The 20518-nt window shown below is 40.0% G+C and overlaps 1 protein-coding gene across 1 annotated transcript; it reads left to right on the forward strand.

The window, feature by feature from the left end:
* Nucleotides 1-4265: 4265 nt before the first annotated feature.
* Nucleotides 4266-20518, forward strand: LOC310941219 (centrosome and spindle pole associated protein 1-like; the record flags this gene model as incomplete). Its single annotated transcript, XM_083906349.1, has 27 exons — nucleotides 4266-4364; nucleotides 5008-5080; nucleotides 5311-5414; nucleotides 6311-6367; nucleotides 7539-7846; nucleotides 7957-8057; nucleotides 8193-8289; nucleotides 8506-8563; nucleotides 9461-9735; nucleotides 10079-10197; nucleotides 10301-10442; nucleotides 10825-10936; nucleotides 14456-14603; nucleotides 15417-15545; nucleotides 15956-16068; nucleotides 16324-16473; nucleotides 16567-16704; nucleotides 17385-17498; nucleotides 17605-17671; nucleotides 17866-17992; nucleotides 18247-18386; nucleotides 18488-18616; nucleotides 18796-18836; nucleotides 18982-19042; nucleotides 19629-19738; nucleotides 19850-19898; nucleotides 20225-20518. 27 exons carry the CDS (start codon nucleotides 4266-4268, stop codon nucleotides 20395-20397), a joined length of 3234 nt encoding a protein of 1077 aa, XP_083762475.1. The 3' UTR covers nucleotides 20398-20518.

Here is a 20518-nt window from a genome sequence, read left to right on the forward strand (position 1 = left end):
ACACACACACATTTAACAGGGTTATGATGAAACTGGGGCTGTCCTGGTTCATCTCACCTTTCTGTAGCTAACCAATCATAAACTGCCAAGCTCTACAGGGAGACGGCCTTCGAGTTAAACCTCAGACAGAAAGCAGCAGTGTCGGTCAGAGCTGAGACGCGTGCTGCTTCTGTGCAGGCTGTCAAACAGCAGCCTGAAACTGTTGTGGTGCAGATCTCTATTTGTTTCAAACATTTAGTTTCTTCCTATTTAGACCGCAGTCTAACTCGACAGATCACATTAAGCCCAAGTGTTGTTTTTTTTACGTCTTCAGTTTCCGTTAATATAATAGCACTGAGTCATCAGATCTGTACCACAACAATTTAGATTGTTTTTTTTTGTAAAAATTGTGATGGTCTGAAATTTACAAGGCAGAGCAAGAATTTGGGTAGTAGGTAAACAACTTTTTGATTGATTGTTTGGTTGTTAGTCTCTCCAGCTGATAACCTGATGACCTACAGACCTTGATGATGTTTCAGATTTTCTTTGGCCTTCTGAAGGTCGTTGACCACAGACCTCTGAACATTCCTCTTACACACAACCTGAGCAACAGCACTTGTGTTTTGTGATTCTTGTTAAGGCTTATAATTGTGCAATACAATGTCATGTAAAAGTACTTGTGATGATTTTATTTATGATTATTATAGATAGATTTTATTTTTACCAAAAATTGTTTAGAGAGAATTTATATAAGCAATAAATCGCAAACAAAAAGTTGGTCGTTTTTGGTGGGTTTATTGTCTTAAAATTGTTGAAGTTTAACATTATCTATAAATATTGTACATACAATAACACTGAACTGCTGTTACACTGGACACTGAACTACTGTAATTATAAACTAGGTTAAGATGGAGCAAGAGATGAGGTGGCTCTAATTATTATTAATTATTGTATTATTATTTTGTAATTTTATTTAATTTTCTACACACTCTAGTCAAAATTCCTCAGCTCCTCTCTGATCACATATGCTGGTATATACAGTAGAACAGTATTACCACTAGGGGGAGCTCACATACCACTGGTGGTACACGTACCACAGTTTGAGAACCATGGGTCTGGCGGATGCTCTGTTTCTGCTGCTCCATTTTACACTTATAAAAACATATATTTGTAGCTAATTACATTTATGCCAATAAAAACGTCTTAATCTTGCTTATATTTACATATTATATGTCAATAACAAACTATCCTATTCCTTTGTTCCTTCGGAAGTTCCATTAATAAAGACAATAGTATCGGAGCAGTCGAGGTAATTGAAAAGCTAGTACATGAATAAAATATTTAATTTCTAATGACTGATGACAAATCCTTACACACTTTTCTATTTAATGTTACTCTTCTGTACAAGGGGGGCTTTATTTAATACTAAATGTACAGTTTTTCTCAGTGGCTTTGGTGCTTTGCTCACATCACTATTAAAACTTCACTGACAAGTATTCATGTCAGTGAAACTGCCAGTGTCATCAAAATGAGAAGTCTGGACAACATCGTTTATGAACAACATAGTCAAATGGCTTTGTTTTCATTATGACACTTTATTCTCTCTGTGTTTTCCAATGCAACAAAAAAGGTCAGAACTCGGTGACACTACCTGAAGAGACATTTCCAGGAAAAAATGATAAAGAAGGGTTTACAATTATCTTGACAGAATTTGATAACTAGTTCAACAGTTTTGTATGTAATGACTCAAGCAATGAAATGAAGACTACTAGTTTTATTGGGAATGACTTTTCAGCATCTATAAGTATAGTTCATTTTGACTGACATGACATCAGCAAATGATAATGTTATAAAACAGTATGAAGTAGAATATTGATTGTTATTGTAAAATTATTGTAAAATTGTATGAAAGCAATTGATACATGTCCAATTTGCTCACAGGAAGGAGAAATTACTACTATGATGTGCACAAATGACTAAATGTCATGGAGGTTGAAATAATAGTTATGAAAATGTTCATTCTGATCTGAGAACAGCACCAAAGCGACTGAGAAAAACTGTAAAAAGGTTTTTTTTTTTTTTTTTTTTTTTTAAACTAGCATTACAAAAAAACTAACTCTTGAAAAATAATTGGAATAGCATCTGAAAGCTGTTGTTGCTTGGTTCTCTCTGCACATCGTTAACACGTTGATGAGTCTGGACATGTGTGTGTGATGCTGCTGCTGGGACATGAACGCAACATGTGTTCCCAAAGGCCGGGTGAGTGTAAACAACAGGGGGCGGGCGAGAGCAATACTTCTAATCAGCAAAGTCGCAAAACTGTCAAGTCACAGAGAGTACACCCGTAATAAAAGGGAAGTCGTCAAAATAAGAGCACAAAAGTATAACGAGCAATTTTCCCAGTAAATCTTATAAATGTTGTTTGATATGTTTATTTTATGACATGCAAAGTCATGCCGCAGTGGGGAAATGTACATGTTTAGATTGGCCTGTGTGTGTTTTTGAGATTGTGGTGGAATTTTAATCTTAACACCCTTATTATTGTATTGAAGCTTCCACATATGGTGATTGGATGGACTGGAGAATATCCATACTAATATAGTTAGCGTTAAATTACCTCGAATACAGTAATAGTTTTTATATAACATCACTGTTGAAACAAATAATGAAGTGTTTAAGCCTATCTGCCGCGTTATGGGGTACATTTTGTATAATTGTAAAGACTGAACAAAACTGTATGAAGAGGACATGAACCGAAATACCCTAAACGACCCTTTTCCCGACAGCGGCTTTTATTTTATTTTTTATTTTGACATGTCGAGCCGGAAGTAATGCATTACTGCTCTACAGCGCTTGCTGTGTTATTTTCGGCTCCAAAGACGACTAAACCACCGCCAACACTTCCAAGCTAGCAAACATCACTGCGTCAGTCTGGACTGGACGCTGGTCAATGGTAGGTTTTACTTAATGTCAGCGGCTCTAAAACACGCAGTTACGCCATGTAGCTGACGGTAGTTGGGCGGGGGTCTAGTTATTAGCTCACTTAAACGTTCATAGTTGTTGTTCTTTGGCTGTAGTTTGGGGTTACCCTTCCTCTATTAAAGCTAACAGGCGCGCTCACATTGACTGTAGGTTAGTCTTTAGTGACTAAACAATCACCTGTGAAGTTATTATCCGTTGTCAGGCTGATAAATGTGACAAATTGTACAATGAAAGGCGCTAATTGAACGGATTAACGCACCAGTGTGGTAAGTGACGCTATCAGGGTCATTGTGGTTGCCTGACAACGGGATGGATGTAGCCCTATGCCCTTCATGTGGTTCATATCATAAGCTTTAAAGATATAAATGTGGTTGGATCTGGTAGAAACTGATGGAAAATATAAGAAGATGTGTAAGCTTTCAGTAAATTATGCAAGGAAAGTGTACAGCTTCAATCTTACAGACACACAGAGGCAACTAATAAACTAATGTTAATCAGGGCTGGGCAGTATGTCCAAGCCATATTGACAACATGTCACATGGTTAAAGATTGAGTTTTGCTCCTCAAGGAATGTTGATGAAAGCAGCTAATTTTGGTTAACCTTCTTAATAGGCAGCATAAGTCAAATCTTGCTAAATACAGACACTTTTCAACATTTACAGCAGTTATGTAGGATGTCTCGATTCATCATGATATGTTATTTGATTATAGCTTACCCCCAGCCTTATGAAATTTCACCAGGGTCAACTTAATGCGACTCCCATCCCCATACCTGCCCAATTCTTTAAAAACATACAATCAAACAAACAACATCCAGTACATATTATGCTACGTTGATAATTCCCCGCTGTGCACTAGTATAACACTGTTGAAATGCTTATGTTTCACCTGAAGCCATTGACTTGAATTTGTTGGCTCTCACACAGCCACAGAGGAGTCACTAACTATTGAGCTCAGCTGCTGCAGGCTGTGGTTGAGATGATCCCTGTAACACATTTGCTCCTGTATTACACACAGCCGAGCACAAGGCTTCACAAACCTGTTTATCACTTCACCCCACAGAGTGGGAGTGAAGTATTGTTTTTAGTGGCTCTGTCAGTCTGTCTGTTTGTGTTTCCACACTTGCCAATATGACCAACAGAGGCTTGTTGCGTGAATGGGGTGAAGTCTGCCATCTCCGATTGCCTTGTTAGATAATGAAAGCATCAGGTTTGCAGCCTGGGATCTCTGTCACAAGCTCTGCTTGATGAATGTAAGCAAGCATGGCATTCTGTGTCCACAGCTGGGTTGTGTAAAGAAGCCTAATGGATGACGAGCTGGAGAACTTCATCAGGGAGCGGAAAGCAAGAGTGGCTGAGGATAAAGCCAGGCTAGAACAAGACCCTCCTTACATGGAAATGATGGTGTGTTCACATGATAATTTTTAAGTTATTGGTAAATTATTCACTTCTAATCAATATTTACTCTATTATTTTTAGTTACTGTTACTAACCCTAACAGCCTTAGCAAAATATGTGTCTATAGGTGTGTCAGGAGTAGCTGGTAGCGGTATCACTAGCCTGGTCTTAGGGGTGAGAGGGTGGTAGTTGGGTATTGTGATAGCATTATGTGTTAATATATAAATGTATCACTAATAAATAAAAAATGCAGAAACTAGCAATACAAAAGAGGTGAGAGAGAATATGACTATGTCTCGGTTTCTCATTCCAGAAGATTGAAGTAATGCAACATAGAACCCAACCAAGAAGAAGAGAGTAGCAATTACTGTCATAATTGATTAATTGCTTGGAAATGGGATGTTGTGAGAAAAGAACTAGAGTGACTATTCTGCAGTGACCCTACAGAGAAACCATCTGCCAGTTGTTTATAAAAAAAACTTGAAAAATGGATTTGCACCAGTGCTGGTTTCAAGCTCTTGGGAACTTTGTGAATTTGATATAAAGCTCTTCCTTTTGCTTGTACCTGACTGTTTTAATGTCCTACAGCACAACAGTATCCACACATCCCCAGTTGATTGCATTATCTTTTTCTCTTTTGGACCGATAGGCCAAACCCCACAGAAGTTATGAATCGACAGTCAAGGAGAATATTCCTCCCAATTCTGTTGCTCAGGGAAAAGGTATGGAGCATGACCACACTTTTTCTTTGTTGTCTTTATAAAATGGTTTCCCTGAAACACTGAGCTAATACCTTTTTTAAGTCTCTCTACAATAACCTGTGAAGTTTCTTGTGGACAGTGTTTGTCAGAGTAGACGTGCCTTTGAAGGTAGCAGACAGCAGTCGCCTTGTTTTGACGTGAAACTCTTCACCTTGTTCCTCTGTTAAATATTAATGGGTGTGTTTTGTCAGAGGAGAGTTGCAGTGTGGGTCTGCCTCTCGGTGTGGAGTACGAGAGGAAGAAACAGAGACTGCAGCATGAGCTCCGGATGGACTACAGACGCTACATGGCTCAGGTGACTGTCATACACTTCCCTATTTACTCAGGTGTTTGGATGTGGCTCATGCTCTTTGATTACAGTTTCTATTTGTAGCTGTTTTACTTTGAGCTGAGCTTTTGATTCCTTATTGATATTTAAATATATAATGAATAATGCGAATATGATGCATATGGCTAACATTTCATGTTCAGGTATGCTCATGCTGTCTATAAGTATCACATCGCGTGTTTACTGATTTGAAGTGTGTGTCCAGCAGGATGTAATTAATATGGAAACACGGTACAAACTCCTCCCTGTTCTGCAGCACATACTGTACTACTTTACCCTTGCGTGTGTTCCCATTGGTCCTTGAAATCCTTGAAAGTTTGTGAATTTGAAAAAAAAAATTGAAAATAGACCGAAATAGACGTGGGTCATTGAAATTGCTTGAATTTTTTAGGTTAACTTGATATTTAGTTAGATGTCTCACACTGCTGATGAGCTCTTGTTTGCTATGACGCCACCTACTGTTTCATGCCCTGCATTGCTTGATGTACGTACAATAGGCCGACGTAGAACAAACGTCGAGTCATAATTCTCTAGCGGTGTTGTGGACACTGTCAACTGTCTCTCTCTGCCCTTGATGTGAGATTCCATGCAGAACAGTGAGTGAGTAGCGTTAAGCAAAAGAGAGCAATTATGTGATGCCTGGGAAATAGATCTCTGTCTCACCAAAGTAAATGACTGAGTTGTCCAAGAGCCCAAGGTCCATCACTTGTCCAGATACAGAGCGTGCTGCAAATCAATAAAAGTTGACCAAGGTGTGGGAACCCTTTGTATGTTGATTGTGGGTTTACACTGGTTTTGTGGTTGAATCTGATGTTGGAATTCAAAATGTTTTACAGTTGTGAATGTAACATTTTATGTTGCAGAAAAAACACTTTGACTCTGGACCATTTATTCACCTGGATAACAGGAGGTCTGTCAAGGTAAATACTCCGCTGTAATGACACAACTTACTGAGGACAACTGAGGACACTGGTACTCCAGGCAATACATTTCTTTTGCACTTGTTTGGAGATTAGGGCTGTAACAAACTCGCCATTCGATTTGTATCACGATTTTTGACCCACGATTCGATACATTCCACGATTTTTTTTAAATTAACATTTTATTTAAACATTTACTTATATAACAACTTAATGTAACATTTAATAACACACATTTTGGAACACTGAACACATTTGAACAAAAATAAATAAATAACCAAAGATTTCTCTCTTTTCTGTAACAAAACAATACTGTTGTAAATGATCAATCAGACTGGGATTTGTTCCCAAAGCATGCTGGGAAGTGTAGTTCTTCATTAGAAGCAGTTTTATTCCGGTGGAAATAACTTGTTTTGATAAACAGCAAAGGTAAGACAACACTTCTGCTTGTATTTCTTGAAAGTCAGTTGTTTTGCTCTTATTTTGGGGCTGGATCCGTGAATCTTGTTCGTAGAGTGATAAAAATGGTACCGTTACAATCTGAATTCTCCACTGTTTACATAATCACGCTGACGCTCCGGTGCCGCTTTTCAGTGTGTGCGCTGGAACGTTTTTTTCCGCTCCTGCAGTTTGATCCATTGGTGTTTTAACTGTGTTTGGTGAACATAAGAATGGTTTATATGAGCTTTTAGCTGAGTTTCTGACCTTTCTATGGGTATGCAGCATGTCTGTGTTTGTTAAAGTTAGACATGGTTTTATGACGATTTTGTCGCTGCATCTGACGCTGCCCCCGGGGACATCAGTGAAGAAGAGATTAACGATTAAAAAACATAATGCGTTAATGATCACTGTAATTAATTAATCACAATTAACGCAATAATTTGACACCCCTAATAAAAATAAGTTTGGTAGCACTAACAGCTCATATCATGTGGCTGACTGGAAAAATAACTGGGAGTTAGAAAGGGCGTTTCGAGATTCTGTTTTCTCACGCCACGAGACAGGTTCATGGCTCTGAGTATCGCAATTTCGATACTCGTATCGTTACAGCCCTATTGGAGATGCATTGATATGTGGAGTACTGATAGATGGTGGATACATTTAGATCAAACAAAGTTAATGTGTCTATATTTATGTGAACCTGATGACAAACCTTTTTTCTTTCTTTCAGCAATACTTACTTGAAGACCAAACTGGTGTTGTCCCGAGACAGCGAGTGTCCTCACGCAGGGATGCAGCCACTCTAACAGAGGAGAACAAAGGCCTGCAGAGAGTGCTGCACCTCGCCGAGGTCAAGACCCTCTGTCCTGAGGAGGAAGACGAGCAGCCACCACTGGCTCGGAGGTATCGTAACAGGCCGCGGAGACCAGTGGACCAGGAGTCAGAGGAAGATGAATACTCAGAGGAGCTGGAGCTGATGGACGGCAGAACGACTGATGCTGGTTATGAGAGGAGACGAACCAATAAGACTGATGGCAGGTACCTGAAGGAAATTATCTACTGTTTGTTTTTTTGAGTGTGTGTGCATGTGTCAAATGCATTAGTTTCTGTGTATATTTATCTATTTGTCTTATGTGTCCTTTTCCCAGGGAGAAGAGGGAGAATCCAGTTGGCTTTGCCAGAGACGGCAGGAGATTTAAAGCGCCGACCAAAATCGATGACACTGAGTTTGCTACTGGCCTCTTAATAGGTTAACGGTTGTTTTTATTTTTTGCAAATGAACAATTCTTTGTAAAAAAAGCATCTGATGAACATTTATTTGTGACTTTGCCCAGATTTAACTCAAAGTGTTGCTGTAAAAGACATTTTAAATCCATCTTTTCAGGAGCAGATGACACCGATGAGACTCTACGTAGAAGAAAGGAGCGCTACAGGCAGGAGCTGCAGGAACAGATCGCTGAACAACACAGGAACAAAAAGAGGTGCTTTGTCAATGACATTCTGTCAATGCAACACCTGAATATTAACTTAATAACCTAATGTCCTATACGTAGGATATGGTGGGAATCTGTCATCCAGGAGACCCTTAATGTGTCTACCAACAGTCTGGAAACACTTTAGCTGTGCTTGAACTTCCCTAAAGATGTGATAAAATGCTTACTGGAAGTCTGTAATAAGTGTGTGTGTCCTTGTTACAGGGAGAAGGATTTGGAGCTGAAAGTTGCTGCCACAGGAGCCAATGATCCTGAGAAACAGGTCAGCTGACAACCAAACAACCCCAAAATTCTCACTTCCCATCACTACACAGCTGTTGGAAACATTGAACATAGTACAATAACAATATGTAAACAGTGTGGAAATATTATATTAGGAAAGTAAAATAATGGTTAAACTGTCTACAGTAATCACCAAGAATTAACTTGGTAATAACAATGGAAATAATGTGTTGGACATAAAATGGATGAATTCTAGCATGAAAACATAGTAAATGCCAGTTTCCCAAACATATTAATGTGAAGGTATTCCACTGATGAAAGCCTGTGTGCTTACAAGGTAATCGAAGGTTGTGAGTTCAGCATTAATCGTCTTAATAGTCTCACCAATAAGCTGCTATCATCTTTATTTAAAATGTTATTGGCAGTTTTGCTTTCACTGTGATGGGTCAGATGAGGTGTAGGAGGATAGAAAGTGTAAGTCGGAACTGAACCTGTGGTCACTTCATAGGACTCCATCCTTTTAGTAGCGTGCTAACTGAGTAGCCCCTTGCTAATCTCATAACTTTGAGAAAGCAATTTAATTTGCCATTCAGTCTGTCTTGAAGCAGTAGTTAATTTAACATAATTATCCCAAACACAATATATAGGCTTATTATACCTTTTTAAAATGCAACTGTCATTAGCATAATAGATGGATAGATGTTCTTTACTGATCCCAGACTGGGGAATCTTTTCATGACGGTTGTATCTTAGCTGGCATTCATGATGATTTCTACACATGTTAAACTCACAAAGTAGTGTAGAAAATATACAATTATTTTGTCAGCGAAAGAAGGCCTCTTGTCACTATGACAGGGTAATATCAAGCATACAAATTATTTTTCATTTTATAATAAGAATGTTTATTATCTCTCAATTTGGCTGATCCATTTTCCAGCCGGACAGAATCAGACAGTTTGGACTGAGCAGGAGAAGAAATCTTCAGGTTTTACAGCCCTCAGCAGCAGGAGAATGTGAATCATCATCCAGAGGTCTGTCCAACAGGGAGAGGATTGGTCTACGAGAAAGAGAAATGCCTCCTCCTGAGCAGCCTCATGTGGCCTTCCAGTCTCCTCTGCTGGACTACAGCTCTGCTCTGGGTCTGGGAGGTGGTCTGTCTCCCAACAGTCAACCTTCTGCACCATCCTTCCACAGAGCCACAGACACTCCCAGGTAATAAATCTTCAGCTTGCCTGTCTTTAGCTGTGTGGTAATCATGAGTCATAATTATCCATGTTTAGGACACCAGCTAATCAATGTTTTCATAATTTCTGGATAACTCATGTACTTGTTTGGTCCACAACCTGTCAGAAATGTTGAAAAATGTCCACAAAACTTCAAACCAAAAAATATTGAATTATTTGTTCTAGAGAGAAATGAAAGCAGAAAGTATTCACTTTTAAGTAGCTGAAAATTATTAATTTAGTTTGCAATTAATAGTGATGCAGCCCTACCCATGTTTTCATTAAAATCTTTTTAAATCTTATTTTAATATCTTCTTTACTTGTGTCTCCAGAATTCCTATGTTCCCTCCACATCCTCCTTCAGGTCTCAGTGATGCCTACCGGAGCCTGTACACTGAACCCCATTTCTGTTATGGCTCCAGGAACCTGCTTGACCCAAATATGGCCTACTGTAAGACCTGGTTTTGTTTTAAGAATGTATTTATTATTACTTATACTAGTAACTCATCATTCGGTAGCATCATTGCAGTTTAAATGTTAATTTTTCTGTCCAGGTGGTCATTTGTCTGTCCCTGGTGCTGGCCTTCCCGTGTCCTGTTGGAACATACCACAAGGTGGAGCTGTGCCCAGCCAGTTTGGTAACCACAGCCCTCACAGCCAGTACAGTGGAAGCAGCTTCCCTGATCCCCCAACTCGGTAAGTATTTCCTCCTCAATTTGTAGTACAGTCAGAAGCTGTCCCTGCGTTCAAAGTCTAACAGCTAGCATCCATGTTTCAGTATATTCATCTGCTAAATCAGCATCAACCCCTTATGATTTAGTGTCATCTCATGATAAGTAAATGATAGTGATAGTGAAGAAGTGTTTTTGCAGCATATGTCTTATATATTATTACCCGTCAGTGAGGACATGGCATTAGCTATGTGGTAGTTCGAGGATTGACAAGTGGCTGTAACTGTCCTGCTAAATGTTCTTTTTGTGAGAGTGAGTGATGTAAAAACACACTGAAACTAGACATTTTGATTAAAAGAAGTACAATATGTTCAGATGCGAGCACTGTGATTTAACTCTCCTGGCAGATCCAGAAATGAAGCTCCTGCCGTCAACTCGCCCATCAGGGTTTTCCCTGCAGAGCGATCAAGTTCATCCAGAGAAAGAATCCTGAGCTACAGAGATGCTCTCAAAGAACAGGTAGGTCCACTCCCTTTTGGTAAAATACATGTAATGCTTTAGATTGGATTAATATCTGCCATTGTCTTCAGCTGTCAGAAGTACAGTATATTTTTTAGGGGTGTAATGGTTCTGAAATGAAAAACCTATACCTCAGACTAGCCAGTTTTTAATTTTAATTTTATTCATTTAAACAATGGTTTTAGAAAACAAATGTTTATGTTTTTCTCCTCCTGGATAGTTGAGCGATTAATAGAAGTGTTTATTTTGGTCTAAAGAGAAGTTTTATACTTGTTCTTGATGCAATGTAACAATTGTTTAATAAAATCCAGAAATTTTTTTCTGGAAGTTTTTCCAAAAGTATGTTTTTAAAAACCGCGGTTTAAACTGAACCGTGAGTCAAAAACCAAAGTTTGAACCGAATCGTTACACCCCTAACATTTAATATAAAACACACGAATCAATACTCCTAATTAGGGCTGAATGATATGGACAAAATTTCATATCTCGATATTCATGCCAGATATCTCGATATCGATACGATATACAGGTTTGGTGGAAACCAAGCATTTTTCAGAAAATAAAAACATAATACAAAAGACTGTGGAAACTTTCCACATGGAAAGTGCAGTTTTATTGACGAGAACTCACTGCCAGTCATCAACATTAACATAAAGTCACCAAAGAATAAATAAAAAATCAAACATTTTACTGCAGCTCCGCTTTAATGTTTGATGCGTTATCAGTCATCACGCAAACCTGTTGGTCCTCCTTTAAGTCCCAGTCTGCTAACGCACCTCTCATCTCCTGCGCTCTATTATCACCTGTATGCTGCCCGGGGAAGAAGGACGTCTGCAGACAGCGGGTCTTGAGTTCGGAGTTTGTTGTAATAAAATGGATAGTTAAACTGATGTAAGGTTAGGTTGTCCGGCTTGACCACAGGTCCGTGGTTGTGGCGAAATGATCGATGATTTGTTTTGGCACATAATCGCCACCGGCCTCAATATCTTCCGCACTCATGTCACTTTTCTTTTTGATTTTCCCACTGTATGTCGTGTGTGTGAGTGTGCGTCTCAGTCTCCGTCTCGCTCCCTCCCGCCCTCCTGATTGTCATCGGTTTGCTTTAGCTGTCGATCCACAGCAAGCATGAAATAAGGTTTGTGGTTGGCTGGCCGTAGTGGTGCATTCAAGGGCAAGCGTATAGAAGATGTGTATTGTGACTGCCAGAGCTGTACATGCAGGGTGAGCGTGGGGGAAAATCTATATCATTTATATCTTTGCTTTTTCGATATTAATATCTTGAATGTGTTTGATATGAATTTGATCGATATGATAACGATATATCGTTCAGCCCTACTCCTAATGTGCACATCTAATGAGTGTGTTATGGTACAAACCAAAAGTACAAAAAACAAAAAACAAAAGTAAAGTCACAGCAAAGACGTCTAATTTCAGCGTCTTTTTGTCACACATGACAAGAACAACTCATCCTGTCCCTGTTTCAAAGTAAAAGCACTGTAACATTTCAGTTTCCTGATGCATACTTTTTTCAGTGTTATTGTGAAATATGTGCAGCACTTGTGTGGCTTTATACTGATATTTCTGGTATCTAGTTGAGTACAGAGTTTTATTTTAAAAGTATTTTTTTTTAATGATTTTAAAAGGCAAACTCTTTGTAAAACATGGCATAAGCTGTACAGCAGCTTCCTGGCAGGTGAGCAGGAGACACACACCCAGTTTTAGTGACAGATGTGTGTGAGACACAGTCGATCAGTGCTGTTACCATCACACCGTGTACTCACATCCAGTGTGAAAATGGCTTAAAAACATGTAGAAGAAGCCAGACATGTTTTTAATCATGGGTCTTGAGGGTTGTGCTCTCGTCATGTTCACACTCCACACACACCAGTACAAATCTGATTGAAACCACTGAGTTTTTAAGCTCTCCCGACTTTCAAAAGCAATTTTTTTTTTTAATCCGTGGCAGTCTGACCAAGGTCTTAGTTTTGGTATATGAAAAGGTGTGAGCGTGAGCAAGGTCTGTATTCAAATATTTTTTATAATGTTGGCAATACAGACACTAAAAGATTGGCCTTTTGCCACTGATGGATCATAATGGGGATGGACTTATTCCTCAAGTTGTCATCCATTATTGTAATGGAGGTTGCACATGACCTGTGTAATATTGGCACTGGTCCTATAATGGAATCAGCTGTAGCAGAGAGATCATGCAAGAAAATGTCAGAAAACAGAAGGGATTTTTTCACTGTATTATAGTCTGTGGTATGTTGGCAGGAAGCTTCGAGAAGAGGGCGCATCAACAACAAGGTAAATTGGAAGTAGTTGTATAATGCAGTAGGTGTAAGTGAAGTTATGCTGTTAGATCATTAGGAATCTATTGGCAGTAGAAGTGCTTGCGAGCTCTTCTCGTGTAGAAGTGTTGCTCCAGTTGCAGTGCCTCCTCAGTCCCATCCCAGCTCCTCCAGTGTTTCCTCTAAATAAAGCAACAAAAATCCTCTCTAGCTTTTCTCCTTTGATTGTTGGCTTTTGCCAGGGATTTCTGCAACACACACAATCACTGCAGCCTCACTTAGACCTTATCCAGCTCCTTACTGGTTTTTTGGTGGCTTGTCATTTGGTGTAGCAACATAAATGTACAGTTTGCATTTGACATTCTTCTATAGACAGTAATTGTGGTACCTTGTGTTTCAACCATGTAGTATAAATATCAGTGATGATTAGGGATGGGAATTTCACGACATTTTGAGAGTCGATTGTACCCCTGCATTGCAGCAATGCAGGGGTGGAAACTATTGTACAGTGTACTACTTCGTTTTAAGCTAAAAAACATGGCTGTAATGTCCATTATTGACTATCAAAGCAGCGATAATAAAAATGAGGGGCAAAAGACGGCTCAGGTTTTTGAACCTGTGCTTGTTGTGTCCACCAGACTGCATGATCTTGACTGGGTGAGATGCCGTCTTCATTTGTGTAGACGGCTTATTGTTGTGTCCCCCACCCCCGTCCTAAACATTAGCACGAGCTTGTTCGCACTGCACGCGCACACGCTTGGACACACACAGCCACTGGAGAGAACTGCTGTTGTCACCATGTAAGCTAATGTTACAGGTGACTGACCACACACTCATCCTACAAAGCAGCCTTTGAGCACCACGGACAGCGGCCTAAGCTCCATAGTTACCTGACCGACCCTCCCTCACCTATTCCATTCACAAAAACGGGCCAGTGACTCGTCCTAAGACAGCAAGGGATCCTTCACAATCAGCTGTTTGTGTTGTTTATTTGCAGTATTTATATAAGAATTTATGTATAAATATTAAAGTCCAGCAACTGCCACTGATTAATATATATTCGCACATGTGTTTATAAAATGTGTTAAACGTGGTTCAGCAACACAATAAGTCTATATTTAAAAGAAGCAAATAATGCAGATATGAATTATATATAGATAGTGTTATTTATTTACTTTTTCTTTTCAGTACATGCAATTGAAGTAACTTTGAAAATGTGCTGCTGCAGATCCAGGAGCAGCAGGAAAGGAGGCGCCTGGAGAAGGAGGAGAGGGAACGTTACGAGGCTCGGCTTGAGGCCGACATGAAGAATCACCAGCCCTGGGGTCGAGGTGGAGGAGGAGCTCCTCTCAAAGACAGCACAGGAAATCTCATAGGTATGTTCTCAACATATTGGGGCTGCAACAATTAAACAACCTGTCCATTATTAATAAACTACTTAAAGGAATAGTTTTTTTTAAACTGTGGTTGCATGAGATATTGACATGATCAACACTGGCTTTGCTGCCCATGCAGGAGTTCCACTGCTGTCTCCATAAATAAGTTCAAATGTGTCATCCTGAGACTTTTGGAGTGAATGGTTTGTAAACTTTGTCCATCAAGTTATTTTATTAGGTAAGCCTTTTGTTAAAAGTGGCTCATATCAGTTTTTTCTAATTGTCTCTGCTGGAAGCCATGTTTTCAGTAAGTGTGACTGTATCAAGGTGGAACTCGGTAAACGGAAACAATGTGCACTCTACAAAGTTGAAGTTGCTTACTTTTGTTTACAAGACCTCTGATGATTCTAATCTTACCAACTTTGATATTTTATGCACCAAACAAGAAAATAATCAACAGCTTTTTATTAAAATGGTCTTAAGTTCCAGCTGATAATGGATACAAAACAACTACTGATGTCGAACAGCTTCTTCATTGACAACCGCCATGTCTCCCACACATTCACCACATGACCCACCTCCGATCAACTCATCCCCTTTAGCTCCTTCACAATAAGAACTCCCACAATAAAGTTTCCCTTTATATTAACTGATGGATGTCACAGAAACAGAAAATACTTTAGTTGTGGCACACAATGTGGAATTTTACCAAAATGTAACTTAACAGCAGCCCTACGATGTATAGTGTCTATTTGTTGTGGAATGTACAATACCACTCATAAATATGTAATTCTTACCATTTCTGTTCCTCAGCTGATCTCAACCAGATGCACAAGCTCAATGAGGAGGCCTACATCAACCCGGAGCAGTGGCAGAGGAAAGCCACGGCTGCCATGACAGCACGTCAGCCAGAGCAACCTGACCCCAACGAGAGGGTCTCTGGTACTGTATCAGTCTCCATGATACCAGTGACGGTCTCTGCTTCCATCAACTGATTTATTCCATATTTATGTAGCACTAAGCAATAATTTGTTGCATCAGGGTAAACTAAAGCTCATCTGGATGGAAGGGCTGATGAATGTTTTATTGAGGAATGGACTGCCAGGACACCAATATGAAATAGGAAATATAATTAAATTGTGTTTTCCACAGCTACCAAGCACCGCAAAGAACTAAAGACAGACTGATACTGTCTCCCTGAATGACTATTGCTCATTCAAATTAAAATAAAAACCTAAAACATATTTAGCTCTTTCTCATTGAGATCTACCCTGGACTTAAAAGAGTATTATTTAGGAAAGAAGTTTCTTTTGTCCAAGCGAAATTTTAATTTTATTCTCTTCTTTGTGCAGGTTTCACACACGTCCAAACTCCACAGTTTGCCAGAGGAAAAGTGTTTTCCAACCAGCCCAGTCAGCAGCAGCTCCAGGAGCAGGACAAGTACAAAGCTTTCCTCAAACAGCAGGTACTGCTTTAAACAGGCCATGGTGCTTCTGTTGGCTGTTGTTTTATGGTGCGCTGCCTTGTTCAACATGACTTGTGGTGCCAGCTTACCGTCTTCTTTGTTCTCTGCAGACTGCGCTAGCTGCTTGTGCAATAGTGCAAGTCAATTTAGAGTTCACCAGGACAAACGAGCAGAAAACTAGGAGTTTTGTTTCCTGTCTCAAGAAAAATTTTCTGTAGACTGATATTGGGGTTTTTGTTAACCTGTTTTTTATAGATTGAGGAGAAAATGCGTAAAAAGGCAGAGGAGAGGGAGCGGGCCAGACTGGAGGAGGAGAAGGAAGAGAAGAGGCTGGCGGAGCAGAGAGCTCGCATCCAGAGAGAGTTTGAGGAAGAACAAGAGAGGAAAAAACAAAAGGAAAAAGAGGTGAAATAATAAAATGTATTCACGTTTAATTATTGAAACGTTAGAACACACACAATTGTCTAAATCTATCACTGCCTTTTATCTGTACTTCAGCAAAACGTGAAGAATGAAGAGCTAATTCAGCAGGCCGAGGATAGGAAGAAGGAAGCTGAGAGGAAGAAGAAGGACGTGGAGGAGAAGGAGAGGGAGAGGAGGCACTATGAGAGGGAGAGACAGGCTCGTGTGGAGGAGGTGAGTTCTGGCATCTCCACAGCCACATTATAAAAAGCAGTAGGAGAGAAAAAAGAAATAGTCAATTTGATGTAATTATTATAAATTCATTCATTTTCTTTATGTTGCTGTCCTACAGTAATCTTGCCTGTGAATTTTAAATGGTAGTGTCATTATTTTTAATTTTTATCATTTTAAGTTATGCACCTGTTGGGAATCAGAAAACAAGCAAGTGATGTATGCAAATCACGTGTGGTAATGATGTCCTGATGATGCCCCCACAGTTTGGGAAAATGTTAGACGAGTTTAAAACATCTGAGGCACTCAAGGACGATGATTTGGACTGTCTGCAGTGATCACATGACTGTCATTTTGATCACATGACCAGCAGGTATAAACCAGCCCACGCTCTGCCTTTTTTACCCTGATGAAGGCCTCGATGGCTGAAACTGTTAGTGATGTTGGTCAATTGTTCTTGTTTACAGAGATGATGTAAGTCATATCTTCCCGCTCCCGGGAGCAGATTTTTGTCTGGTTATTGGTGTAAGTGTGGGCAGCATAAGTGGAAAAAGTAAAGATGAAATGTTCTTGGAGGTTATGACGCGAATTTGATGGTGATCCAGACATTAATCTAGATTCTTATAGGTGTCTTATATGGTGTTATTTCTGATGTAATATATTGTTGGCTATGGTTTGTTCAGGTCTGCAGGGAGCCTTCACCTCCTATCCCCACCCTGCAGAAGAAACACGTACCACACCAGTTCACCCCCAGACCTCCTACAGTTGACAGCCAGCACTCCACTGTCCCTCTGTCTGTGAGTGTCCCTGTATGAAAGGATGAATAAAGTTATGTAAAGCATTTTTCTGTCTGTGTGTCTGTCTTTTTATAGATATTCTCACTCTTCTGTCTTTGTGTTTCAGGAACGTTCTTTGTCTGGTCTCCAGTCTCCTCCTGTTCCTGCTCGTAGAACCCAGCTCCGAGCTGCATGTACTACACACATCCACACGCTATCAATATATACTGTGTCATATTTTTGTTTTCAGCAAACAACCTGATTCTGTAGTGACTTACCTCTTTGACTTTTGACTCTGTCGTTCACAATGGTGATTTCATCTAGTTGTTGGAGCTTAGTACTGAGAAAGTATGATATAAGACTGATGTAGACTGTTTTGTGTTGTCAGGTGACCAGAGGGACGTGTTTGGTGAACTGTCAGCTTTGCGTCGGCAGCTTCGCAGTGAACAGAAACGGCTGGAGAGTCATCTGCAGCAGGACGACTGGGAGGAATTAGACTCTCCTCTGAGTGACAGGTCAGACCCGTCCATCATTATAATATTTAACACATTTTCTATTTTACTAATAAACCTAAAACCAGGTGATGAAGAGTAGACTTCACTCTTCGATTATATTTAGAAATCCTCACAGGCGATAGAGGTTCCACAGTAGAGCTCTGTTGTATGTAACAGTGTTCAGTCAGATGCTGTTAATGGTCATGTGTTCTCCTTTTAATATTATTACCACAGAACTGACCGACTCTGTTTTGTGTCCTTGTCAAATTGTTCAGACTTGGGGAACGCCCCCCGGTGGATGTGTTCGATATGGCCAGGCTGCGGCTCCAAGCTCCCGTCCGAAGACCCAACTCCAGGAACATGGAGCCCAGAAACCTGCTGCGAATCCACGACTCCCTTCAGCTCAAATACACAGGTAGTGTAGTAATAGTGTAGTAATACAGCAGTGTTCTGCTTCTTCACTACACTCCACTGTAAGTCAGTTTAATCAGTTGTGAATGTGTATCTGTGAATCAGATGCTAAGTCAAGGCTGGACTCAACTGAGGTTCCCAGACTGGACGAAGTGGGTGTGACCAGCAGGAGAAGACACGACTACAGGGAAACCCATCACCAGCTCAGCAGCCACGGATCTACAGCTCAGGACGGTTAGAACTCTTTGTATTATTTATTTATTTGACTTTTTATTATTTTATATTAGGAATTTCACTTTAAAGATGTATTTTTAGTGAATGATTGATTTTCTAATCTTGATATTGAATATTTATGTGGCACACAGTACAGTAGAAACAAAATCAAAGTAAATACTGTCTTCCTTATGCTGCAGATTATCTTGACTTGTCCCCAACACATCAAAATGAGTATCTGGTGAGTTGAAAAGAAATGTATGCTTTGATGTAAATCCAACTTGAGAAATTCTCCAAAACCCTGTTTGTAAATGATTGACATGATGTATATATATATTGTATATAATATCAGAGATGCATTTGAAGAGTTGTGTTTTTTGTTGCAGAGGAGTGCGATGGGACGATCTGCAAGAGGTTCTCTGCTGGACTCGGAGAGTGCGTTCATCGGTAAGACCTAACGTGAGATCGAGATCAGCAACACTTTAGCATCACAGAGGTTCAGATCAGGACTGGATTTAAGTTGGGTTCATGTTGGCTTCTCTTGAGTCTAGAGATCGTATCCTCAGGAGACACCGACTGCTCACTGGTATGAGCTGTGAGATCGTATTTCTCGTAGAAGTGATGATTCCAAAATGAATGTTGTAAAACTTTGAACCTGCATGAACCAGTGAAAACACAAGATTATGATTTGTGATCGTCTTCACACCCGATTGTGACCGAGTGAACGATGACAGCCTGACGTTATTATTGAGCTGTTCTTCATGAGAGGGCATCAGCACCAAACACTAAGTCCTTACGTTATTATGAGAAGTCTCACAGTTATTAGTGGGTCATTATGAAACAGTGACAGAGCAAATGAGACTGTGATGGTTTTTCCACAGTCTATGATTAATGTGAAACACTGGATCGTTTCAGTTTAAATAAAGGAAATGAACCAAGCAAAAACATAACACATAATCATAATGGAGCGTTTCCAATACATTTATGTATAATAGTGTTGTCTTTGTGTGTTGTGTGTGTGTGTGTGTGTTAGATCCTCTAGGCAATGCCTTCCCTGTGCCTCGCTCTCCAGAGTGTGAGAAGAGCCCACAGCTGTCAGCCAGAGAGAGGAGGAGGCTGGCCAAACAGTCACAGCATCCTCAGGTTCACTGCTCTCAATGCTTTTCTGCTTTAAAGCTATATTTAAATTTCAATTAATGTTGTTATTGTTTTGAAATTGCGAGGGCTTATTTTGGTGTCTTGTAATTGGTCAAGGATGGAGCTGCTTCCAGTCAGTGCAAAGGTCAACATGACTCCAACACAGGTAAGGAGGGAGCCGGGACAGTAGCTGTCATCTGATGGCTCTCAGTCGTCATGGTAACATGGCCAGTGTCGCTTGAAAGATGAATTTTTGTTTCATGTTTTGTGCATTTGTTTTTAACATTGTTGTCAGAGCATAAGCCTGAGTAAAGAAGTGTGTACTTGGCTGTAATTCAGCCATTATTCAGATTATATTCTAGTTGAGTAAAGAAAAACAAATATGTCTATGTGTCAAATTCAGTGAGAATGAACATCAGCAGTTTACGCTCCTCAGCCATGATGACACTTGGTTAAAGACTCGCTGTGTTTGACTGTGTCTCTGTGCTTCAGGACCAGTGGATCTGTCCGATGACGACTCCTACCCTCCTCGCTTTTCTCTTCACAACATGAACCGTCAGAGCTCCAGGGAAAGCGCGGTCACGGATTCCTGGACGCGGCCGGGAACATCGGACACACAAAGGCGTTTGGACCGTCCATCGAGGAGAGAGCGGTTAGCAACGTAGGAGCCAGAATGGCTTCTGATGTAAAACAGACCGACTGTGATGGATGTGTGGTTATGAACGTCTGAAAACTGATACATACATTATGTTCTTTTAAAAAAAGTCATTGTTTACAACAGTAAGA

The sequence above is a fragment of the Microchirus variegatus genome (assembly GCF_963457635.1).
Source record: "Microchirus variegatus genome assembly, chromosome: 19".
NCBI lineage: Eukaryota > Metazoa > Chordata > Actinopteri > Pleuronectiformes > Soleidae > Microchirus > Microchirus variegatus.